The sequence below is a fragment of the Aotus nancymaae genome, unplaced genomic scaffold (assembly GCF_030222135.1).
Source record: "Aotus nancymaae isolate 86718 unplaced genomic scaffold, 86718_ANA_hifiasm-v0.15.2.pri h1tg000003l, whole genome shotgun sequence".
NCBI lineage: Eukaryota > Metazoa > Chordata > Mammalia > Primates > Aotidae > Aotus > Aotus nancymaae.
The window spans coordinates 57,004,207-57,031,713 of record NW_026988414.1 but is presented as its reverse complement, the minus strand read 5'-3'; the positions used below and the strand labels follow the sequence as shown (position 1 = coordinate 57,031,713).

At 35.1% G+C, this 27,507-nt stretch overlaps 1 protein-coding gene across 6 annotated transcripts in view; it reads right to left on the bottom strand.

Moving 5' to 3' along the window:
• Positions 1-26,985, bottom strand: part of ZDHHC21 (zinc finger DHHC-type palmitoyltransferase 21) — a 75,124-nt gene extending 48,139 nt beyond the window's left edge. The window contains exons 1-8 of one of the 6 annotated variants that reach the window (XM_012453503.2): positions 26,786-26,985; positions 23,798-23,846; positions 17,944-18,076; positions 15,181-15,287; positions 12,040-12,238; positions 10,693-10,791; positions 4,542-4,653; positions 1,089-1,227 (exon numbers count right to left, since the gene is read on the bottom strand). In XM_012453503.2, the coding sequence (XP_012308926.1) occupies positions 1,089-1,227; positions 4,542-4,653; positions 10,693-10,791; positions 12,040-12,193 (504 nt within the window). In that variant the 5' untranslated portion in view covers positions 12,194-12,238; positions 15,181-15,287; positions 17,944-18,076; positions 23,798-23,846; positions 26,786-26,985. Of the gene's footprint in view, positions 1-1,088; positions 1,228-4,541; positions 4,654-10,692; positions 10,792-12,039; positions 12,239-15,180; positions 15,288-17,943; positions 18,077-23,797; positions 23,847-26,053; positions 26,533-26,785 lie in introns of those variants that run through there. The other 5 variants (XM_012453504.2, XM_012453506.3, XM_012453508.2 and 2 more) reach the window with 5 other exon arrangements.
• Between the last annotated feature and the right edge of the window lie 522 nt (positions 26,986-27,507).

Genomic DNA, 27,507 nt, shown 5'->3' with positions numbered 1-27,507 from the left:
AAGGCCCCCCTAATATACATAGCCAAGCAGCGATAGCAAATGATCAGGTATACTAAAAAGATCCAAATACCTTAGACATTTTCTCCCTCTCTCCTTTATTCCAAAATTCAATTGTATGTACCTCCAATAAATTTATTTTTTCTAATATAAAAGATTTAAACAGTATAAACTTGTGTAAACAGGAAAGAAAAGTTTGCTTCTCCATCAAGGGTTTTATTCTTTCTTTCCTCTTTTTCTCCTTACCTTGCATCCTCACATGAGTACTTGCACACTTTGTCTGTCTGTCTGCACCCCCTCCCACACACACAGTTTTTTTAAAAAAAAAAAAATCGAAATCCAAATAAAAAAAAAAAATAATAGCCCAAAACCACACAAGATCAGATTCAAATCCCAGCTCTATAACTAAATCCAGTTGAATAATCACTTCCTAGCTTCATGCCTTCAATATTTTATATATTAGTCTTACCTTATATATTGGGCACTAAAGTGAGAATTAAAATGAGATATCCATAGCACAATATTGACAAGGAATTAAAAATTCTAACTGCTGCTATCATCATCATCATCACCACTATTTGGTGCTAGTCTTAATAGCTATTGCAGTTCCTCTACAAAGTGGGAAGGTACTGCCTCAAATGGTATATATGGATAACTTTTAAAGCATCCTGCAAATTCATCTTATCATTACTGTTGAAAGTCAGGGAGAAAAAAAGTTCTCTTTCTCAAGAACGTAACTATTTGAGAACCTTTTAAAATTAAATTCTACATTTTTATTCCTGAAAAAAGAACATTTCATCTTTGTTTTTAATTATTTTAGGTATTTTTAAACCAAGACACATATATTAAAAGATCCAATGTGTTGCTTTCTAAAGAAAGCCACTTAACACTAATAAATAATCATAAATGAATTTCATTAAAAGGACATTTCAGACTAGGGACCACTTTCTCACTCCCAATATAATTCAAAATTCACCAATTTGAGGGTTTTGTTGTTTTGTTTCCAGTCTTTTGAACTTAAAGGAACCACATATTAATAACTGTATGCTAATATTAGTGCTCTAATGTTAGTGGATATAAACATTTCTTACCAAATTACGCTTTTTTAGTGGAAGAAAATAGTAATAATGGCAGAAAGAAAACATCAGTGCGTAGCAAGTAAGAAGTTCAGTGTAGAAACACAACTGCAGAAAGAGCCAATGATTATCTTCACCAACACAATTGTTAATCCTAAAGAAAAAAATGAAAAAGAAACTATTTTAAATTTCAATAAGTTTACCTCAGGATCAGTAAGACTAAAATAAAAACAAATAATATCACATATGCTTAACTTCATGGAGATATGCTAAGGCCACTCAAAGGTCAAATCAAACTATGCAAAGAAAAGTATAAATACACCATTTTATATACGTAAAGCACTTCACAAAAGATGTCCACATATGTTATCCTCCTTCAAATCATAACAACTCAGCGAGACAGGAAGAGCAGACAGTAGCCTCCTGTGTCACTGACATGGAAACAGGAACAAAGGAGTTAAGCCTCTAGTCAGAGGCTGTACAGTTAGAAGAGACAGGGGCCAAGAGAGCAAGAACCCTGCTTCCCTGTATATCGCTCTTCCTTTACGGCATCCTAGCTGTGGAAAGCAAGCTGAATGACCTGAAGCAAAACAGCTGAAACTTGCCACTCTGGCATAACTGCTAAGCATTCACCATTTTTTTTCATTTTAAAAATCTATCCCTGGTTGCTGAAAATAAAAATGTATTCAAAACTATTTACAGATACATAGAGCTGTACTTCCACCAATACAACAGTGAACCCTAACTAGGAAAGATGATTAATGTTATAATCAAAAATTTTCAAGGCTATTTAAAACTGAGTATTTTATTACTCCAAATTTCTTGTATCCAAATTGTCAAAGTATTCTAAAATTCCAGCAAAAAAACTCCTTGATCAAAACTATAAATTACTTTGCACAAATGTTTTCACTTCAAAATAGTATTATACTGTCACTGAAAAAGAAATGATGTAACAGGTTTCAGTCCTAATTTAAGTTGTTCTTTTTAACTTGTAATTAAACCATTTTTAAAGTCAAATACAGAACTGAACTGAAAAACCTTAGAGAGGCATTTCTTAGACTTATGAGTGCATGCTTTGTAAACATGAAAATCTACTGTACTTTGTTATTTGCAAGCAAGGCTATAAAAGAAATGTGCTTATGTATTAATATACACTCAGAAATGCTCTTCAGTACCTGTTGATTGAAAGATGACTTATCCTTGTTCCATCCTTCCTGTCCCCAGGAAGTTTGAGAAACAATGTCTGTGATCACAGCATTCTTCTTAATCAGAACAGCTTTAGCAAGCATTAAGGTCCTCAATCTATATGAGTTCTTTTTGTAACACTTAAACTACTTAGAAAGAATGATCAGGCCAGATGCAGTGGCTCATGCCTGTAATCCCAGCACTTTGAGGTTGAGGGGGGCAGATCACCTTAGTTCGAGAGTTCGAGACCAGCCAAGTCAACATGGTAGAACTCCGACTCTACTAAAAATACAAAAATTAGCCAGGCATGGTGCATGTGCCTGTAATCTCAGCTACCTGGAAGGCTAAGGCAGGAAAACCAGAGGCCAGGAGGCAGAGGTTGCAGTGCGGCAGAGGTTGAGATTGCACTACTGCACTTCAGCCTGGGCAGCAACAGAGTGAGACTCTGTCTCAAAAAATAAATAAATAAATAAAGAGAATGATCAGAGCCAGAAATACAGAAAACCTTAAAGCAATGTGAAAATTGATCTCCAAACCTAAAACTGTGTTAGGCAGTTAAGTAATGCAATTTCTGAAAACATCAAAAATTTTCCTTGCTTCCAATTTACACTGTACATTTCGCCTCTCTCTGAACATTTCAGCAGTGCTCTATCAGGAAATTCAGTCATAAATATTCCTGAATCTCTTTAGGTCCCTTGTCTACCCTCCTTTCTGATCCTGCAGTCCTTTCTACTTCACCGCCACTGCTACCAACTTCTGAAAACTTGACTAAAACTATGGAAGCAAGAGGCCTAGAAACAGAAATCATCCCAAGGTTAGAATTAAGGTTAAACAGCACCTTATTTGGTCACCAATAAGTGAGTTTTTCCTAGTTGATTATTGTTTTAATCTTAAACTACTGCATTCTTTTGGGAAAAAGCATCAATAACCACTTGTATCATAAACATTTATATTTTAGTTAGTAAGAAACACTACTATAAAAAGTGCTTAAAAACTGAACTTTTCTGTATGATTAGCAATTATCTAAATACATGTTTCACCTAGCTTTTCTTGAATCTATTACCATTGTGATAGCAAATATCAGATCACTGAGCTTTACAAAATTACTTGGGAATCTGTTTAGATTCAAGGCACATTCCTGGGTATCAACTACATACCATATACTATTCCATCTTGTTGACAGATTTAGAAAATTTTTAAATTTTTATGTAGTTACAAAGTGCTTTTATCTAAAATGCTCTATCTTTTCATATTTCAGGAAATTATCTTCTATTTAAATAATCAGTCTATGCAAAAAAACTAATTTCCACTGAAAGTTTGCTCATTAACTGTTGTATCAAAATAAGTTACCAAAAATAAGGAAAACTCTAAATTGACTAACATTAGAAAAAGCTAAATTCTACTTGAGTCAATTTTAAATAAATGCAATTATAAATTAAGAGGCCCACTATGCAGTTAAATTTGCATATATGCATGTATGTGTATACAAATATAAATACCATATATATATGTACAGATATATTTGTAAAATTCTACACTATACCAGTTTAAATATTTATACAGAGAGCCAATGCTAAGAAAACAGAATTAAATACAATATCTTGTTCACAGATTTTTGTGACAGCTTTAAAATGAGATACAATACAGAATTCACATAGCATTTGTTTTCAAAAATTCTATTTCTCAACTGAGCATTTTCTTTAAATATTACAAGAGAGCCCCCTATTGACCAAAACTCTTGGCAGTTCTGCAGAATCAGCTAATTACCACTCACATACTTCCAACATGCACGTAATGGTAGTAGCTATATCCAATACATAATGCTTAAAAAGCATTAAGGGGTAAGGAGGAAGTTATCAAGTTATCTGATATGTGTTATTAATTAAACAAATGAAAAGGAGATACAAACATTTGAATGTACATGGTTTATTACAATTAGAAGTAGCTACCGTTTAAGTACTTCTTACGTGTCAGATATTGCACTAAATGTTTTATATACATCACCTCATTTAAAACAATCACCTTAATCCTTTTGTATATTAGGTTGCATGTTAATTCTTAGTTTTTTTGTTAAAAATCTCTCTGTTAACAAAAAATAGGATTTCTATGGAAAAATTACTTTGGGAGTTGATAGAACCATATAATTTAAATAAAGATATCCTATTAAGATACTGTAAACCTGTATAACTTTAACATTGCTTTTGTTTAAAGATGCTAAGTTGTAAGATTTACATTACTCATCTCGCTTTTTTTTTTTTTCCCCTAGAAGTGAATTATTCTTACCATGGACAGTGATGATCCATTCTCCTCACACAGTGGCCACAGCGGCTACAGTGATGGGAACGCTTTGGTCTCATCAAATTACACTTGTTACATAATTCCCAGAACTCCCTTTCTAGAGAAAGAAATTAAAATCCATTTAATGAAGGCAAGTAGGTAATGCTGACATTTAGCAACAATTGTTTAGAAGATTTTATGGGAAGCCTTCAACATATAACTCTAAGAGATTTTTCTTCTTCTAAGCCTTCAGTGTAAACATGTTTGCCATAAATGTTGCTGTTCTATTCTATATATGCCTTATTTTGTATGTTCCTAATTTAAAAGACTATAAAAATAAGATGCTATTAATACTGTGTTTGTATTCTGGGTATACTGTGAGAATGTAAGTAAAATCCAATGACAAAACCCTAAAGCCCAACCAAATTATTATACTAAAACAATTTTATTTAAACAAACTGATTTTTAGAAATTTTATTTTTAAAGGCTCTAAAGAAGAAATAATGCTGACCCTGGTTTCAGTTGATTAGTAAGTTGAAATCAATCCTATAAACTCATTTGAAAAACAGAGATAGCACACCCCTCCATATACACTTTCCTTAAATCATTTAATTTTTTAAAATATCAGTAGATTCATTTAAGAATATGTATGGGACAGGTTAGAGAAGGATGTCATATGGATTTGGGAGGTTGTCAGAATACTTTCAGTAGTGAAAAATGTTGTAAGATGACTACTATTTTTAATGAAAATAAAGGAGTTCTTCACAAAACACCGAACTACCACCAAGTAGCAATTCCCTCTAATCTGTAGTGAAAGAGCACACAATTAAGTTATGTGCTAAAAATACAAAGTTTACGTAACAGAAAAGGCTTTTGTTTTCATTAAAAATTGTCCTAATCAGATCCATGAAAACTGTGGAAGAGTCAGCGATCTAGAAAAGACAACTGCCTTATTATACAAAAATGTATCTTTTAAACATATGTTGGAAAGGAATTTTACTTTTACAAAATTCTTTTAATTTTCATCTTCTGTGTTTATAGTATCCCATAACCTCATTAAAAGTATGGCCATAGTAAGATTAACCTAACTCCTACATTCAGATTGAGTATTAGCATATGAAGAATGGGACCCTAGCACACAATGGGTAGTCACTAAATGCTTGCTGATGTATGAAACGTCTAAAAATCAAAAAATGAAAGAGTCTAAATAAAATGAAAGATAACAGTAGACGGTATTCAATTTTCTAAAAAGAGTCTCTATTTGAACTCCATTATTTTAGTTTAATGGTCAGGAGCAACATCAACATGCTGGACTTTTATATAGTGAAGCATTAGGAAAATACTCCCACTACAGGTATCTCTGAAGAAACAAAATATGAATAAAACCTATATCAAATTAATTGTTCCAATAATATAAAAATTGAGAAATTATTTCTTACACTTGAAATCTCATTGTAAAAGAAAATCCTTTTCATTTCTTAGTTATTTTAATGAAAATAAATGTGAGAGCAACAATATTAAAGCTTAATTTACATACAGTTAAACTAGTATTATTTTCCTGTAAGTGAAATAAAAACTCATTTAATATGTAGCATATTACAATGTCACAAACATATCATATCCCACTCCACTGCTTACTCAATGCTCCCAAACATCCCAATGTTAAAACTTTGAATTCACACACTGCAAGGAATATAGACATGAAGAAGGCTCTCCACAATGAGCCAATTTTCATTAAAAGGCAGTATGAACACTTTGTTTTTATCAGTCCCTCAAAACATAAACATGGTATATTCATTATTGGTAGTTTCTGAGAAATCAACATATAATATCGTACAGAATAAATTCTTCATTTTATACCTAAAACGTATCCTCAGAAAAGAGAGCACTTGGCTATAGTCAGAGAAAGCCTCTAATTTTGTAATCTAGACCACAGATACAAACCTACAGTCTGCAGGCAAATCCAGTCTACCACCTGTTTCTGTATGAACTATTATGAGCTAAGAATAATTTTTACAATTTTAAATTATTGAAAATAATCTGTGACATGTAAAAATCATATGAATTTCAAATTTCTGTGTCCATAAACAAAGTTTAATATGCCCATCACTTACATATTGTCTATGGCTGCTTGTGTGTTTCAATGGCAGAGCTGAGTAGTTGTGACAGAGACTGTACGGCCCATAAAGTTGAAAATATTTACTACAGGTCTTAAGAAGAATTTATTTGCTAATTTGCTAATCTATGGTCTGGACCATAAACTTATTTAAAGAAAGAACTTGAGTCATTCCTTTGATAACATGAAGATACCACGTAAGTATCTAAAATGAGAAATACCTGTAAAAACTCAGTTTCACAAACCTATATGAGTACGTACATCCCTATACGTTTAAGGAACAAAAGAGAAATCACTATTGTAAAAAAATCTAGGAATTTAATTGATCATCTAGAAGGTATTTTTGCCTTATGCAGCAAGAAAAAAAATCCAGCCATTTTAACATACCCAGATATCTCTAAAGCCTTTCTTAGTCATTTCCCTTTCCTCCCTTTACTCATGCCCACAAAGGATCTTGGTGACTGATACATTCTGATATCTGATGATTTTTGTGCTAGCCATGTAATGACATAAAATAAAAGCCTATGAGAAAAAGAATTCAACTGAAAATTTATGATAGCTATAGAAATATTAAAAGCTATCAGATATATTTTTAAGGGAGAGAGAAATCAAAATATAAAGGATAATGAAAAAAAGTGAGTAAATAGCATCATTTTGTTTAACCTGGATATTTATTAATGCTGTAAATGCTTGAATGAATATAACGCAATGCTTGGTTTGGTTTTTTTTAACCCACAGAAAGGAAGGAATCACGCTCTACTTGAGTCTTTTAAAAGACTCACATTTTAAGGGGCCTTCTCCCAATTAATATATTTAAAATCCAAAGTAATGCTTTGAGGAGAAAAAAAATTACCTAAATCAATTCAAAGTTTGGGTCATAACAGAGATTCCCTGACAAGAATCAGTTGTCAATGTAGGAAATAAATGTCAGTAAGTCTCTCAAAGATCACATTTAAAAAGCAATATAAGAGGGTGGATAAAACCAAAACTATGTGATGAATACATTACCCTATGCATGAATACATTACCCTGATCACTGAGTACAGGCATCCTTATAGCTTGGGGTAAATTTTCCAAGAGACTGCATCAAAACATGATGCACTTTTTTTTTAACTTCAAAGAATTTCCTCTGTAACGCTATGACAAAAAATGGCTCTAGTAGTGACAAAAACACTGATGTCGAACATGCAAGTGAAAACCTTGATTAAAATGTTCTAAAGTTGATTGCAGTGATGGTTACACAACTGTGGGTATACTAAAACCCACAGAATTGTACACTCTGGGTAAATTATATGGCATGTAAATTATACTCAATAAAACATTTTTAAACATAGTTAAGAGCTGGAATAAAATTTCATAAAATATGAAAGTGATAAAAATATTTCTAACTTGAAATGCTTATATTTTATGTTTTTTTAATTTCAAATACACATGTGAATAATTCAAATAATATAAACAAAGTTGTGATAATTTTACTTGACTGTTTCATCTACATGCTTGAAAGCTTATAAAGTCAAATTCTGGGAATCTTTTCATGGGAAAATGGAACATTTCCTTATATTCAAATTGCCTCATATATTTAGGGGTCACATATATTAAAATCATTGTGTTTTAAAAAAGCAGAAAAGCATGGAAAATATTTCAGAGTAATTCAATTAAAAAAAAACAGTTAAAATCACCAAAGTATTAGGGCTTTAAGTTTCCTTTTCTGAAGAATTAATTAAATGAAATTGTTCAACCTTCAAATATTCCTGAATAAATGTGACTATTCTATAGTTTCAACTCTCTAGGCATTTAATATTATTTTTCAGTGTTAAAATTTTGTATTTTTTTTTACTAAATTAAAATCATATTTACAAAAGAATCAGGTAACCAGCACAAAAAGTACATGATGACTTAAGTTTTCCCTAGATTCATAGTAAAAAGCTAAAATTATCAATCTGTATATAGATCCATGGTAACAAGATGACAGAAACAAGGTTCTGGGTCTCTGGGCTGGGACTCACACCAACAACCAGCTGTTTAATCCAGGAAGGACAATCTGTTCTCCTGACTACCTACCTCATACAATTACCATGAGGATCATGTAATATGTGATACCAGTAGACTTTGGAGAAACATTAAAATATGATAAATAAGTGTATTTTTGTCAATGGAGTGAATGGGAAGTTTTTTGGACTCAGGGAAGAAAAACAGGTCACATGTCAACTGAAACAAGATATAATGCAGACATCCAAACAGCAAGATGCCAGGGTGTTGTACATCACTACAGTCTAGACATTAAAGACAACAGAGTTGTTACACATGGACTCAATTAGGTCTAAAGATATAATTTTTGTGGTACATACAATGTTCTTAATATTTTTAGTTAGTTTCCAGGATCTTTGTTTTTATCACAAAATTTTTCATAAAAATCGGGACTCCCTCTGTTCTCTTTAAGATTTTAAGAGCTAATAATCTAACTGCATGACAATTCTACTATAGCTGAGTAGAGACGACTACTTTCAGATAAGGTATGAAATTTTTAATATGAAATACTTCCTACCTGGCCCCTCTCATTGATTTGCAGTGTCTGGAACATGTAGGCATTTCATTCTTTCACCACTGCAAACTAAAGAGTTCATCAGAAACGGGTCTTCAAGTTAGAAAATACCTGTTTCTTTGATTTTCATGGGCCACTAGATTTTAAAATTGAAGTAGATAACACATGTATACAATAGTTTAGAGAGCTTTTGGCTAAGCTAGGTGGGAAGAAAAGTGATTCTATACAGATTGCAGAGTGCCACCCTCCCCACCTGTCCCACTGCAAAACACATATACATACACCAACTTCTAATGACAGTTCTACTGCCTCTATACATTAATAAAAACTAATATTTAATGTAGTGTTCGAAAACTTCTACAGCAATATAAACATCAGTGTAATATTCCCATTTAATCTCTGAATTTTCAAAGCCAGCTAAGCCTCTAAATGATGGGTCTCGAAAAGCAACTATCAGAATTCAGAGAAGGCTTCATAAGTAACCTGTCACTTAATCTAATTTCATAAGAAATTACTGCACTGGTTCCCAAACTTTGCTACACACTGGAATCACCCAAGATCTTTCGAAAATACTGATAGTTGGTTCTTATGTCCCAGATATTCTAATTTAACTAAATGGGGTATGACCTGGACACTTAGATTTTTTGAAGTTCCCCAGGTAATTCTAATATGCAGCAAGTTGGAAGCTACTAACTTACTATAAAAAGTATTTTGGTTATTTAATGTACTACACAGACATACACATTTCTTACTAAAAGAAAGTTCAGAGAGTTCTCAAAGCTTATATAGCAAACAATCAAAAAGTGAGCCTCAGGAACGAAGATAAATAAGGCTGTACTATATATACACAGTAAGTAATACAACAAGCAATACATTTTTAATTTGTTTTTTACATCTGAATAGTTATTATGCAAGAGTAATCAAAAATCACCTTCAACTGAAACTAGAATCCTTGCCAATTTTTTCATTAATTATTAGAACTTGGAAGAATACAGACAATAGTATCCTTAATACTATAAATATTTATTCTAAGCAATATTGTATTTATAATATGACATAAGTGGCACCATCAAGAAAACTCCTTTATTAAAATATAACTTCTCAGATAATCATTTATCAATCAACAAATATGTACTGAACATCTTAAATGACAGAGGCTCTCTGGACACGAGGGATATAACAGTGAGTAAATGAAGAAAACAAAAACAAAAAAAACTACACTCTCACAGAGCTTATGGAGATCTAGAATGGGAGGAGGAAGATAAACAAATAAACAAGTACACTGAAAAGAAAGCCAAAAGATGGATGTGGTATAACTGCAGGGGTACAGGGGGAACAGGGTTGCAATTTTAAGTAGAGAAGTTTGGAAAAGACACATACAAGCAAATAAAGTTGTGTTAGATGACATATACAACCAACATGTATTAAAAGCAATAAAATATGTAAATAAAGACAATAATTCTGGAATCAGCAAAACTGATAAATGCAGAGTACCATACCTCCATGTGGGATCTTAGGGTTCTCAGGGAGTCTTCCTGGATCAGTTATTGAGGCCCTCACTAAGGCAACCAGACAGAATATGGCAATGCCATAGAATACTTTAAAATAAATTAATTAAATAAATTAGTTCACTTACCCTTCAAAAGATTTCATCAACAATCATATTTAAAGTTTAAAATGTATATTTTAATAAACACTATCAGGAGAAATCATTTTCTAAAGATTAAAAATAAATTAATTGATTTCACTCACCAAATAATACTGCCAAGAGGACTACCTTAAATAGTCCTAATTTTAATTATTATTACTAATTTTAATTATTGTTTTGCATGATAATAACAAACTTTTTATAAATCAGATTCTTTAATAACACAGACTTATATAGGCTTACTTTTAATTACTACATGTTCTATATTTGAAAAGATCAAAATACCATTTTAAATTCTACAATTAAACTTCTTCATTAACTAATTAAGCATATTCAATATTACTCTGAATTAGTGTTGTTCAACTGTCCCTTTTGATGGATCTTCAAATAATTGAGAATTAAGACTTAGAAACTTTTTAATTTTAATATTAATAGCCAGAAAACAAAAATAATAAGGGAAAATAGATATGGTCACCATAATTCTACATTTTTAAATAATAGGAATAGAGGAATTCTGCTGGGGGGATAAAAAACAATACACTGTACATGTAAAAGGAAACGGTCTGAGCGCTCAATCCAGGACTGACTGCATAGTACTGGTAAGTTTTATCATTCGTATAACAGAGATTGCATTTCCCAGTTCGTGTGAGGTCAAAATGAGGTAACATACATGAAAATTGTAAATGCCATGTACATGCAAAATATGTAATTTCAATTTGATTATTTTAATCATAAGTAAGCCATCACCAATTGGCTAATAACCATCCAGAGTTCAAAGTGTTATCATAATAAACTTCATAATCAATATTTTTCTTATCATGAAATTCTCACTTCTCAGTAATGTATACTATTCTCTATTCTTAAAAAGTCTATATTTGTAATTAAGTACAAAATTGCAATATTAAAAATACATATAGACATATAAGTTATCATTATTGTGTCAGTTTTCTATTTTTAACAAAATGGTCTTTACATACTTTCCAGTTAAATATGGAGATATCACTTTTATCTAACTGCAAATCTATAAAGGCCATTATTTCTCTAAGTCCATAAATTCGTAAATAACTGAATACTGACAGCACTGCTAAAATATTAAATACATTAAAAGGATGGTTATCATAGTGGCACTACACTCCAAAAACATTTACAATGAGAAAAATAATCATACAAGAAAATAAATAAAGATCTAGAAACTTACTTATTATTAATATGCCTGGAATATGTCCTTCTTCATAGTGAGGAAAGAGGACAATTTTGGGAATTATAACAATATTGTACAACCAAACAAAGACAATCAAACCCATGCAGCACCAACCATGTGGGTCAACAACAAAGTGAATCCGGAGACCCATTTTGCAATCTTATAACTGCCTGCTAACCCACAAGAAAGGATGATCCTAAGGAGAAGGAACAAAGAAAACAATTACTTACATTGAAATATTTGACTAAAAACTGTATTTCTGGCAACTTTTATAAACTACATTAAGTTTTCTTTGCATATTTGATATTTTCTTTGTATAGCTGATATGTTTATTGATATTTCTTTGTATATATATTTTTACAGTAAATACTTGGGAAAACAAAGAGAGGTTTCAAGATATTCAAATTTTATCATAAGCTTCAAATAATTTCAATGTTTCATTATGAATTGCTATCATGGGTATAAACTGGAATCATCTACTGAATTTAAAACACAAGTTTGTCCTTAACCCAGTCTACCAAAAGATTATGTACAAAAATTTTTAGCAGCTTTAATCACACCAGTCAAAATAGTGGTTATCTTGCAGTGACAGGGGTGTATATTAACTGAAAAGGAACATGACAGAACCTTTGAGGGGTTGGAAAATGTTCCATATTTTGACCCCAGTGGTACTTTATGGGTATATACATATGTAAACATTTACTGAGCTATATACTTCAGATTTGTGGATTTTAAACTACAATACGACATTTTAAAGTATTTTGAAAAATTACAATAAAAAGTGAAAAGTAATTACAAATCATGAAAAATATTAAAATTCATAGAATGAAGCCCAACAAATCTCATTATGATCAATTCAAGAAGACTCCTGTTTAAATATTTTTTTAGTTGAGAGTTAACAATATGCCAACAGATCTCTCAATAAGACACTTAAAAAGTTAAGATACTTATATATACAGGGTACCAAAAAAGTGACTTAAAATACATCCATACTTTGGTAGATATAACTTCCAAGGCTTAAATAAAAAATTGCTGTATAAGGTCTAGGGGGCACCTTTTACATAAAATATAATGGTATAATAATAAACTAGGACAATGGTTCTCTAGCCTGTAAGAAAACCGAAAACACCTTGAGAGCTTTTGAAAAATACATGTCCCCAGACCCCATTCTACATCTACTGAATCGTGATTCTTCATAAAGCTCAAAAAACAATAAAATGTTGTAAAATGCTCTGCAAGGGTCTGGTAACAGCTGACTGGTTTCTAGGAACCACTGACCCATGTGCTTCACTAACACTTCAATGTTACCACAATGAGTAGAACATACTTAGTTCAACAAATATTCACTGAGCCTCCACTATATACCCATCACTTGCTAGACACTGCAGATACAATGAAGAAGAAGACACGGTCTTTGCTTAAAGGAACAGTTTAAGAGGAAAAAGAATCAGAAAAAACGTTTAATATGGTAAGCTCCAGATTTGCGGACAAAATGTTAGTAAGGGCACAGAAGATGGGACTAGTTCAACGAGGATTCTAGTAAGACCTCCTCTAAGAGGTGAAACCTGAGATCAGTCTTAGAAAGTTAGTAAAAGTTATCCAAGCAATAACAAGTGACAACAATACTGCAAACAGAAGGAAGAGCAAGAGGTATACAAGAGTAGAAATTATGGGAGGTATTACAACCTCCCATCACAAATCATAAAGCTTTCTGTGGAGAGTAAGTGGTAAGAAACATAGGCCTGTATCATGAAGGACATAAAGATGCCATTTTAGAATGCTAAGACTGAATTCTTTGGCAATGGAAAGCTATTGATGCAGGGGATTAACAAGAAAAAATGTGTACTATAAATAAATAATTGAAGCTCTGGTATGAAGGATAAAATTAAAGACAGAAATCAGTTAGGCTAAGAGAAGACAAAAGCCAAAATTAGGTTTGCAGAAAGAACCAACTGTTAGACTCAAACCAGTGTGTCTTTCTGGTTGATTAGATATTAGGTGTTACAGAGGAAAGTGTCAAGGGTGACTCCCAGATTTTCAGCCTATATCCCAGTCTACTTCATTCTAAGAATAATTCATCATCAGTTGAAAAGCCTCAGTGTACCATCCTTTGGAGGCCTTGCCAATGTTCTTCAAAGCTATAAAGCTACTGAAACAAAAAAAGAGATTAAGGAATACTTAATTTTAAAGGAGTACCTCCCATTTTCTCATCCCCAGATCCTGTAAATATTGGAGTAGCAGGAAAAAACAAACAAAAACAAGAACCCAAATGCAATACCACCCAATGGTTTAAATCAGGTACGTTCCAACTTGTGTATGAATCTTAAAACAGAAGTAGTGCCTAGGTCACTAAAAAAGTGTCATTTATTTATCTTTCAATTTAAAAATCAAAAGACAGACTGGTATCATTAAAATGAATAAAGTCAGAGAGAATAAAGCATGCTATTTAATTTACTAAGAGTCATTTTAATAAAGGAATCTCAAATACAAATGGTAAGTTATCTACACAGCTAAAAAGAGAAACATTTAAGACTGTTAATTTTTTAGTCTTGCCAATGATCAAGTGGTAAAAGAAATGACAAGTGCTCTGTCTCACAACATGTTCGATAGTATTAATTTTATGTACCTTTCTTTCTTTTAATGTTTCAGTTCTGTTCAAGACTAAAAACAGAACATGAATTTCACTAAGTATATATGAGAGTAACTTCATTACTTATTTCTAAATTTATTAACATTAGAAACAGAGAAGTACGTGAGCCAGCAAAACAAGTAGCAAAATTATCAAATACTCATTTTCGAACTTTATTTTTATTCTCCTCTACTAGAAAATAACAAATTTTTCCTTATCACTAGAAGAAATCTCATTCTCCTCTACTAGAGAATAACAAATTTTTCTTTATCACTAGAACAGATTTCTCAGTCTCCTCTACTAGAGAATAACAAATTTTTCTTTATCACAAGAAGAGCTCTCTCACAACAAAATGTATTACATAGTGAAAAGTATAGTTTAAAATATGTTCATTCTTCCTGAAAACAGAGATGACAGTCTCTAAAAGAGCAAGCATCTGTAAGGAAAAGTGAGCAAAGGATAGAAAAATAAAACAACAAACAAATAAGATGAATATATTTCTTAAATACCTGATTGGTAACACTTAGTGCCACATAGTCCTTTCAACTGGGCTGTAGAACACAAAACAGTGATCTTCCAAGAGCTCCTAATCAGATGGCAAACCACAAATGCGTAACTGGAAGAGTTGCAAGATCACTCCACCCAATTAACATCTACCAGGCGTGGCTTATGGCTGAAGAGAAACTATTACACATTGTGAGCAACAACCAAACCGAACACGGTGCTGTTACTTGTTCTTAAGGACAACATTCATAAAATACTTTCATTAGCAGGAGATTCCGACATACTAATTTGTATATTAAATGGTGAGCTCATAACTCAAAACTCTGATTAAGTAACTAGTGGATATACTGGTACTTCAACATTTTTTAAGATTGCCATCTGGTAACTATAGTTGACTACAGTGACTAAATGATGTAAATTACTACAGCACAAACTTTAAAAACAAATATAATTTAACTCTAATAAACTAGACTCAGTAAATATTTATAATGCTCAACTTATTCCAATGGAATACCACTATTTTTTGCCTTTTCAGGCAACTGTATTTCACCACATACTTTCCTCAAGAAGAATACTCAAGTCAATGTGAAAATGACAGGAAACTATTATTGGACAGAAAACTAAAACATCAAGATGCAGATTTTAGAAAATCGTAACAATTAGCCAAAATGATTACCAAGAAATCCATCCAAACATGTATGTCTACGCTTACAGTTTTATATGACTCTTCACCTCAGCCCAAGTGGTCTCGTTACTGTTCAACCATATTCCATCACTCATTCCTCCTGTCTGAAATGTCCCTACCATTCTGCTTACACCATCTAAATCTGACTCAGACTTCAAGGCCAATTTGAATCTCACTCTCCATTTGAAATTTTTCCTGGCATCTCAGTTCACAATGATTTGTCTTTTTCTTCTAAATTCCATTAAAAGGAAAACTATTAGAATAGCAAGTGGTTTTATATTCTTGGAATAAGAAGGTCTTCACAATGAAGACGCATTGGCCATGTCTGTCCATATAAAAATTAACACATCTGAAGCCCAAAACACATGAAAAGCAAAGTTAAAAGATAAAGCATTCCTGGAAAAAATACTACAACACATGACCAGCAAGAGGCATATAATGTAAATATATAAAAAAGCAATTCACAAAGGGAAAAAAATCCCAATGGCTAATCATTACTGATTAGGAAATGTGAAATAACAATGGACATTTTTCATCTATTGTATTGAAAAACTTAGAAAGATGATATCCAATGGTGAGAGTGCACAGAAAAAAAGGACACTCTCATATGTTACTAGTGAGCATATAAATTGATACAATCACCTTGGGAGGGCAATTTGGCATTATGTATCAAAACGTAAAACCCTTTTACCCAGCAGTTTTATTTTAAGTATTACCTATAAAAGTACTCCTGAGACTGTATATATACATACAAGGATGTACAAGGATACAGCACTTTCTATAATCAAAAATATGGCACAATCCAAAGGTCCATGTGGAGAAAAGGGAATGATCAAACAAATTCTAATGCACCCATAGTGCAGACTATTTCCAAGCTATTGCAATTTTTTTTAAAGGCAGAAAAGAAGGCAGATTTAGATCTGCATATAATTACCCACAACATACTGTTGAATGAACAAAGCAAGTGATGTAGGCAAAATCCAATAGCCGTGGAGAGGGAACAGATCTTAACCAGTGTTTCTGGAGAGAGACAGGGATAGGGAAGACTAGGAAGAGGCATGAGGGAACTCTGTGGCGCTAATAAATATGTTTCTACTGATAATAGAGTCTGAGTTACAAAGATCTATGAATTTGTCAAAACTCAGCAAATGTACACTTAAGATTGTTGCATGTCATGGTATGTAAATTTACCTTTAAGAAACTGTAAACCAATATTGAGCTCCAGTTAGCAGTATGTATACTGAAGTATGTAGAGGGGAAGTATACTGATGTCTGCAATTTACTTTGAAATGAATCCCCAAAATTAATAACAAAGTAGACAGAAAAATAGATGAGTATGTGCTGAAATTTGGTAAAATGTTAGTTAAGAATTTAAGTGACAAGTATTTAGATGTTACACAATCAAATTCTTTGAATATTTCTGTTTGAAATTTCTCAAAATGAAGTATTGGGGGAAGCAAGTTATAAAATAGTTTATATTACATTTTTGTTAGAAAAATATGCAATGTATATGCATAAGTAATTTCTGCAAAAGTGCAGAAAAAAGGCTACAAGAAAGCAGATCAGCCAAACTGTTATCAGTGGGCTGAGGGAAAAAGGAGTAGTGACAAGAAGGCTTTCAAATATTTGTGTGATCTTGTAAGTTTATCAACAACCATGTACTTCTAAATTCTTTTCAATTAACTGAAAAATAAAGACAGCCTAAGAGACACTAAACTTACAAACAAAACGTTTAATTTAGACCTCTCTGTCACTATATATTATTCTTATAGTAAATGCTTTTAAAATTCATGTTTTTAAAAATGAAGTGCAGAAGGACTCGCTGTAAAGCCATATAAGACTTAAGATTCAGAAAGATGTTTACAAAACTCATATTATTTACAGATTATTTTTCTCTATGGAAAAAGTCTTATTTAAGAAAACAGCATTCGTTAGTAAAAATTTAGCATGAAAACTTTTAAATAAACATAAAGTAACTACATTTGCTAACTGACAATTAAGTGCTTCTAAGCATAAGACTCCAAGGATATGATGGCACATAATTCAAAAATATATTACCATGTAAAATCAAAAGCAAACTTACCACTTGCAAATTCACTGAGATGTGCTGTAATTTTTCTGGTACCTGCATATAGAGATTTTCTCTTGATTCATTCTTTTTTTAAATTATATTCCACCAAATGGATCTCTCTTCAATAACAGTTCTCCATGAGAACCTATTAATGGTTTAACAAATAATGATTTCTCACAAAGATTACAAATTATAAGCAACTAAATATTCTAATTGTGAAAATACCAATTACAAACATCTTAAATTTAGAAATAAGAAAAAATAATTCAACTCCATTTGATTCTGTGCCTTCATATCCCATCCATCTCCTCAGAATATTCATTTGATTACCATTACATATGAGAGTCTCTCTTTTAAAATCACCCACTTCCCATAAAATCAAATAAGCATCATATGTCCAGTATCTGGGCTTCATCACACACTTTGTTGACCACAAATCACAAAATAACAACAGATTCTGCTAGAAGTATCTAATCACAATTCATAAACAAAGATAAACAGCTTAATATGGAAGTTTTAATTTAAAATGTTTTAAGAAAGTAATCCTCCTATAATGAAACCATTAAGAGAGAAACATAAAAGTCAGTTTCTACAATTCAAGCTTTAAAAACTAATAATAATGTAAAGTGTTGTATATAACATATACTGACTCATTATTTTATTAATTCAATCAACACTTCTTAACTACTATACGTACTATGCTTTGACACAGGATATAGATGAAAAAGAGAGGCTCCATCTTCAATGGAGACTGACTAGCAAACAGACAAGACCAGTAAGACAAGACAGAGGGCAAGGTGGCAAGACTGTATCTCATATGATAGGGATATTGGTTCATGGAATACAAAATGTGTTTCTTACAGTAAATAGCCATCAGAAAAGATTCCTGAAGACAATAAAGCCTGTGAGTTAGCTAGATGAAGACTGGAGGCTCTTCTGACCAAGAGAACAGAATAAGCAAAGGCATAAAAGCAGGCAGAGAAAATCTAAGTAAATTGAAATAACAAGAACCACTGCATATAGAAAAGGTAAGATATTCATCCTTTTGACCGCAACCAACTCTTAAGTAATAAATTTTATAACATTAGTAATAAACACAGATATATATGAATAACTAAAAAAGTTTAATGAAGTGATATTTACCCTTACTATATATGACACACACTGATATTGCTATTTTATTTTACTTTTTTTTTTTTTTTAGATTGGGTCTCACTATGTTGCCCAGGCTGGAGTGCAGTGGTTATTCCCAGGTGCGATCATAGCACATTGGGCTCAAGCAATCCTCCTGCCTCAGCCTCCTGGGTAGCTAGCACTACAGTTGAGTACCACTGCAACCTGTTTATTTTACTTTAATAAAAATGTATAATGCTGGTGACAGCCTACTAAATTGATTTCATGACCCACAGGTAGATCCTCAGATTGAAAAACACTGTTAAACCATGCCAATGAGTTTGGATTTCACCTTGAACACAGTGGAAAACCACTGAGGGATTTTAGGCAGTAAAATGCCATAATCAAATTTGTATTTTAGAAAGAACAGACACAATCTAAGGGCTGGATTTCAGTGGATTGATAAAGCCCCAAGACTGACTACATGCAACTAGGTAAGCTGACTGTTACACTGGTGAGAAATGATGAGGACACATGGGGTGAGCACCCCCAAAATGGTAACTTATAAGGGGAATGGTGTGTGTGTGTGTGTGTGTGTGTGTGTCTGTGTGTGTCTGTGTGTGTGTGTGTATAAGTGGGTGGGGTAGTGACACTTGAGACAGGAGGCATACTGAAAAAGGGCAGATCTAGGAGAACTTAAGTAAAACTGATAGGACTTAGTGATCAATTGGGAGCAAAGGGCAGACTCTGTGCTCCCAAGTTTTACACTTAGGGTCCAGGTGAAGGGTGGAACCATTCTCTAAGACGGAAAACAAAGGACGAGATACAAGTGTGTTAAGTGTGCTGGTTACCAAAGCAACAGCAAACTATTACATACTGAGAATGTTAAAAATACATCAAAATTATCACCATTACATTTCTGTTCCCTTTATATATTTGCAGGGGGCAGGGAACCTGTATTTCCTCCCAGGGTCACCTTTTCTATGGTCCACGATTGTTAGATTGTCAAATGAACTTTGTTTCTACTCTAACTTTTTAAGTTAATTTAAAGTGGGCTCCTTGGCTGCACCTTTGCTTCTTAGAGACTAAACACAGAAATACAAAGTTAAAGGCCAGGTGCAGTGGCTCATGCCTGTAATCCCAGCACTTTGGGAGGCCAAGGTAGGAGGATTACTTGAGGTCAGGAATTCAAGACCAGCCTGGCAAACATGGCAAAACCATGTCTCCACTAAAAATAGAAAAATAAGCTGGGCATGGTGAGGTGTGCCTGTAATCACAGCTACTTGGGAGATTAAGGCACAAGAATCACTTGAACCCAAGTGGCAGAGGTTGTAGTGAGCAGAGACTGCACCACTGCACCCCAGCTTCAGCAACAGGGTAAGACTCCATCTCAAAAAAGTTAAAAAATAAAAAACAAAGTTAAAGAGTGCTACCCCAATGGAAAATAAATGAATTCTTTCAGAAAAAAAATTCAAACAGAATTAAATGTGGTACAACAAAACATTTTGAAACATGGCCAAAAACCAATAATGCTGCTAAGTCTATGACTCAAGAGTAGCTTAATAATTTTTTCAGCAAAACAGTAATTTCTGTCAGTAACGTTAGTAGGTAACAGCACAGGCCAATCACTCATGAGTCAAATCCAGTTACTCACTGGCTTAAAATCTAAATTAAAAAAAAAAAAATCATACATTACATTTATAGTTATCAGAACTACACTGCAGACACAGTCTTTGAAATGAGATTAGTATTTAGATCAACACCACCTCCACCACCACTACCATCATCACCACCAAGAAATCAAATCTCATCTATGTGGTAACAAAAGTAATACCAGGCCGGGCACGGTGGCTCACACCTGTAATCCCAGCACTTTGGAAGGCCAAGGTGCACAGATCATCTGAGGTCAGGAATTTGAGACCAGCCTGGCCAACGTGGTAAAATCCTGTCTCTACCAAAAATACAAAAGTGGCACCCGCCTGTGATCCCAGCTACTCAAGAGGCTGAGGCACAAGAATCGCTTGAAGCTTGAATCCAGGAGGTGGAAGCTACAATAAGCAGAGATCATTGTGCCACTGCACTCCAGCCTGGGTGCCAGAGCAAGACCGGGTCTCAAAAACAAAATAAAGAGGTAATGCTGGGCCTAAACATTCAAAAAATTTGAATAACAAAACAATTCCAAAGTTTCAAAACTATAAAATATCTTTAAATATTTTTAATATTGCTATGCCTGCAAGAACACAATCAATAATTTATAGGCTAAGCTTTCGAACACACCAAATTTTTTTTTCCATAGTGTCAAAAGGAAATGCTTATTAGATGAATATATGAAATTTCAAACTTACTAATTACAGCTAAAAATGAATTTAGAAAGCAGTTATAGCTGTATACCTTTAAACATATTTATAAAACTTTTTGACTTCTGATATCATTCTACTCTGAAAACTGGTCAAATGTGGCAGCTAAATAATTCTTCATAAAAATCAGGTTCTCATTACCAATTAGGAATTTAATTTTTTAATATCACATATTCATTATCAACATATTAAAAAAGTAATCTTCTACAGATGTTAAAAGAGAATAATGTTCAAATTATGATGCAGTCTCTTATTCACTTTCCAAGCTTATGTTTCTTTTCAAGCTTCAGTTTGACCATCTGTAAAATGGAGATAAAAATGTCAACTTACACAGTTGCTGTCACACTTAAATGAGAAATTGCCTGGCAAAGCAGTACCTCCAAAATGCTAACTTTACAGGGGAGTCAAGGAGAGAGGAGAGGAAAGGAAAGTGAAAGATAAGTTTTACTTCTGGTTTTACAAACTCCAGAATGAAACAATGTTTCTGGGTCCCAATCATTTAAAGTAATGATACAATTTATCAAAACCCCAGGGCCTACTCATGCTTGTAATCATAACACTTTGGGGGTTGAGTGGGGGTAGGATTGCTTGAGCTAAGGAAATCCAAATCAGCCTGGACAACATAGTCAGACCTAGACTCTAGTTACAAAACAAACTAACAGGGGCTGTGTGCAGTGGCTCATGCCTGTAATCCCAGCACTGTGGGAGGCTGAGGCGGGAGGATCACCTGAGGTCAGGAGTTTGAGACCAACCTGGCCAACATGGTGAAACCCCATTTCTACTAAAAATACAAAAATTAGCCAGGCATGATGGCGGGTGCCCGTAATCCTAGCTACTCCAGAGGCTGAGACAAAAGAATCACTTGAAGCCAGGAGGCAGAGTTTGCAGTGAGCCGAGATTGCACCACTGCACTCCAGCCTGGGCAACAGAGCGAGACTCATCTCAAAACAAAACAAAACCAACAGAAAACCAGTCGGGTGTAGTGATACATGCCTGTAGTCCCAGCTACTTGGGAGGCTGAGGTAGGAGGATCACTTAAGCCAGGGAGATGGAGACCAAGGCTGCAGTGAGCTGTGATTGCACTACACTCTAGCCTTGGGAAAAAAAAAAAAAAAAACACAAGAACAACAAAAAATGACCCAGTTATCTACTTTTCTAAAGTTAACGTCTGAGAACTGGTTTTAAAAAAATTTCAACTATTACAGTCCTGCAGCTAGTATCATACTACCATAGGGAAGCTGTATTTCTACATCTTGGCTGGGGGGCTACCTTAAGCAGAAAACCAAAAACAGAGACTTGATCTAAAATAGAATGACTGAACTAAAGCCCCTAAACCAAATCACGTTGAACTAAAAGCAGGACTGGTGAGCAAAGGAAAAAAGTGTGAAAGAAAATCAGTACTTGATTTCAGAAGTTAATGAAGAATGTATAATGCAAGCAGAAAATTCTGAACCAATTGCTGGGTTTTTCAGGAAGACTGTAAAAATGTGGGTGGACAAAATGTCAAAGCATAACATACTTGCACTATCAATGGTTTCAAGAATCCACTCTGTAGACTAAGTCTTTAAATTACATTGTGGGCAAAACTGAGCATAAGCTGTTGCTCTTCTCATAAATTTGTTTTGTGTGTACCATTCTCATGAGTGAAAAATAAATGTATATGTCTATATTAGTAGTACTACACTGCAGTGTTATTAGTAATACTGTTAACACTATCCTACATTAGCAGTACTAATACTACCAGTACTGCTAATACAGGCATTTACATTTATTTTTCCCTACTTGCATTAACTTGTTTTAACTTTAGAGAAAGTAGATAACTAGGGCACTGTTTTGTTCTGTGTGTGTTTGTCTGAGACAGGGTCTCACTATGTTGTCCAGGCTGGAGTACAGTGCTGCCTCAGTCTCCATTCTCCCTGTCTCGAGCTCACGTCATCAGAATCTTCTAAGAAAAAATAGAATAACTTGGGAGGTGTGGGACGATACAAATTAAAGACCACCAAATACTGTTTCAGTCAGTACACAATGTCTCTGCAGGAATTTTCATTTAGGAAGGTAGGAGTTGGAAAAGGGACTAAAAGGGCAAAATTGAAAGTAGGATAGGGACAGGCAGCAACAGGTAACTTTTGTTCCAAAATCAGCACAAGGGAAAACCTTCAGATACAGTAAAAGCCAGAAATGAAGAGGCCCAGGTTTTTCCTGGATATGAATCGAGTAAGTTCTTCCAAGAAGGAAGGGAAGCCTGCTACTTACCTTCTAGAACCCACTGCACCAAGAGAGATTGGTGTGGGGGAGAGGGTGGAATAGGAGACTAAATTAGATTTCCTTCACACCAGGCTTTACCAAAGCAGATATGATTTAAGAACACTAACACCACAAGAAAAATCTCTCCTCACCTGCCTGCTGAAGCTGAAAATCCTGCAGTAAGTGAAAATGTTCTTCATTCTGTAATTACAGATAAAAGGCTTAAAATCAGAAGCCTGGTTGACATCACACTTGCGCATTTCACATTAGAATTAAAGTGAAATTCATCAGTGAAAAGAAAAATACCAATTTTACCCAACCTGCCCTTTTGTAGAACGAGCAACAGATAGGTAAAGAGAGTCTCTGAAATGGGGAAGAAGGTTAATCTATGAGAGAAATAGCACAGAGGAAAAAGAGGCCTGAAAGGCAGAAGGCAAACTTCAAAATGTCACAACTTTGCCCAGGATAGATCTAAAAAGTGAAACAAATACAAAAACTACCATCATACTAAGGTATTTTTGTTCAGTGAGGGAGCTATCAATGACCACAGCAATAATTCACATGCCTATGAAAATATGCTTTTTAAACTAGTCTGACTCAATTTATCAAGAATTCTTAAACAAATCACTATTTCAACAATAAAAACTGTTTTTCAATTTATTCTTGTCTTTCACTTATATTTTTCACTTGTTATTTAAGCACTCATTATTCTACTAGATGCTAAATTGCCTATTATATCTAGTGCATCTGAAAAGTTGAATCTGAGCCCTAATGTTTTACTAAAACAACATAAAATGTTACATTCCTTAATAAAAAAGTCAAACAATTTAGGTAACAACCTCTTGGCAATTGAAACAACCTGTTCTCTGCCTTTCCTATTTTGCTGGGTAGTATTGATAGCGCCACTGTGTTGCCTTCTATGCTGAAAAAAGTTTTCATTGGCTCACATTCAATTACAATTCCAGAAAAAAAAAAAGCTCCATGGAGACATTACTAAACTTCTCAAGCAGTTTCTTCACTAAACCACGGCATTATTTTATTCATGTGCTTTTCCACAAGTTCTGAATCGGTCATTACGAATTAAAGACATGAGGCAGTAGGCAAATAAGCAAAAATGTTATGATTCATTAATTAATTCTTGTCTCAGAACTACCTGTTAAGCTGATGATTACGTGTATGTATTTTTAAATGCTTAGATTTCTCTTATTAAACAAAGCACCTCATAGGCAAAAGCGACACAGTCATCATTTTCTTTAAATGATGTTCTATTCCAACTACAGCTTCTCAAGTATGCTAACAGAAATCTCAACAGTGTGAAAGGATCTAATATAATTGTTACCATCGAAAACGAATTCTGGAACAGTACCACACCAAAACAATTATGGAATTATACATCTTTTACATACATATATTTATATAAATATATATATATATACTTTTTTGTGTGTGTGTGAGACAGAGTCTCGCTCTGTCGCCAGGCTGGGGTGCAGTGGCTGGAGTGCGGTGGCGCGATCTCGGCTCACCGCACTGGAGTGCGGTGGCGCGATCTCGGCGCGATTCTCCTGCCTCCGCCTCCCGAGTAGCTGGGACTACAGGTGCGCGCCATCAGGCCCAGCTAATTTTTGTATTTTTAGTAGAGATGAGGTTTCACCATGTTGGCCAGGATGGTCTCGATCTCCTGACCTCGTGATCCACCCGCCTCAGCCTCCCAAAGTGCTGGGATTACAGGCGTAAGCCACCGCGCCCAGTCTTAACTTATATTTTGATATAATTTTACAAATACTTCATAAATGTTTTTAATGTACATTCAACATGTTAAAGGGTCGTATATTATTCAGAAACAGAATATTTTCCAAGTAAGCATGGAAAAGCTAAAATAAGCCTTAAAGAATTTAGTCTGACTCCCTGATGGTACAGAGAAAATAACATGGGTCACTGCCCTAGCCACGACCACACAACTGAATAGTGACAGAAATGGGACTAGAATCTAGTTTTTCTTTCCACAACACCAAATCTCATTTGACTCTTTCTTTCCAACTGATTTCTCACCTCAATTCTTCAAATATCTTTTTGCCTTTTTAAGAGATGGCACAACTCTTTAAAATAAGTAAAATCTGACGAGTTGGAAGAAATTTAATATTACACCAAAAGCTTTTTAATCCAGGAATGGTGCATACTAAACAGTCATCAAACGGTGTTATTATTTTTACCACAAGGAAAGCAGTGAATTTTTTAAAGTGCATATATTAGCATAGTAGGCTGAGGACCTACTTAACACCTTTTTAACTTGCACTTAATTATCCTTAGTCGTCTATATTTTAGACTGTAACTTTACATTATAATTTATAACCTGCCCACAATGACCTTGATTTTTTTTTCTCTTGTACTTTTAGGGACTGCTATATTACCGTATTTCAAAGTAATAACTGGTCATGTGCTCTCAGCCCTGGTGATATAGACATCCTGCTTGACTCTCATGGGATCTTAAAATGTGACCCACATAGAGCTTGAAAAAGACCATAACTTAAATGGTCTCTGCAGTTAAAATCCGGCGACCTATTGTAGTGAATAATAACAAGTGCAAACTGCTGCCATCCATAAGACATTTTCCCGTAAACCTCTTTGGATCGAAAGGAGAGGAGTTAGAAGGTCAATAAAGGAGCAAACTGTCCTCCTGCTCGTCTGCAGCTTCACACCAGAGGTCTGGAATGAATGAAAAGCTCTGGAATAGCACAGAGAACCCAGGATCCCAGTGCAGGTCTCCAGGCTGGGGTGCGGAGAGAGAAACTGTAGTTTACAGGCGAGTCATTCAGGATACAGATTTTTTAAAAAATCATAACTAGCCAACATCGTCTCGTCTCGACTCGAGCAGGAGCTCCCCACCCCCAGTTGAGGGAGGGGCACTTAGCAGGTGGCTCCAGCTCTAGCAGAAGACGCTCTGAGAAAGGCCAGGCCCGGGGTGGGGAGGCACCGAGACGGGTTCCAAGCAGGGCAGGTACGAGGGGCGTGCAGGGACAGGTGAGGACGTCCCGGCACGGAGGAGCGGCGGGCTGGCTCGGTGGGGCGGAGCGGGGCGGAGCGGAGCGGAGCGGGGGCCGCGGGTGGGGGCGGCCGCTTCGCCCCCGCGCCCGCACACTCACCGTAGCCGCTGGCTCGCCTCTCGCCGCCGCCGCTCTCGCGACCGCCAGCAGCTCTTTCCCCTCCTCCTGCGGCGCCACCTCCGCCTCCTCCGGCGCCGCCGCCCAGGCCGGGCCGCGCTCCCCTTCCGCTTCCGGGAGCCTGAGCGCCTGGACCGGCCGAGTGGGTGTCCGCATGCCCGCGCGCCCGCGCGGGGAGGGACTGTGTGCTGCCGTTGCCGTCTCCCTTCGCTCCCCGGAGCCGCGATGGCAGCCGCTGAGGGCCGAAACTCCTGCAATCGCGCCGCGGCCCCGAGCCGCGGGCCCCGTCGGACCGCACTGGCCTGAGCGCTCGCACCTGGAGTGCAAGGGCGCCTCTACCCCTCCTCAGCGCTGTTCGAGCCGTCCTTCTCTTTGTCCCCATATCCTCACTGCTCCCCTCTCCCGAGAGACAGGATGGGGGCCTTGGCTGAAAAGACTGCAAGTATCCTTCCTTCAGGGAATGTGGCCAGCAGGCCTCTCTCCCCGCTGGCGTTCTGGATGTCCCATGGTACCTTGCTTCAAAGCGCGGTCCGCAGCATCAGCATCCTCTGGAAACTCACAATCTTAGAAATGCACAGTCTCAGGCCTGCGGAATCAGTAGCTGCACTTCAGCAAGGTCACCAGGTGACTCCTAGGGGTGCACCGTAAAGATGGAAAAGCACCGCACTGTAGTGCAAGGTCTCGTCCACTTCAGACCCTCTATG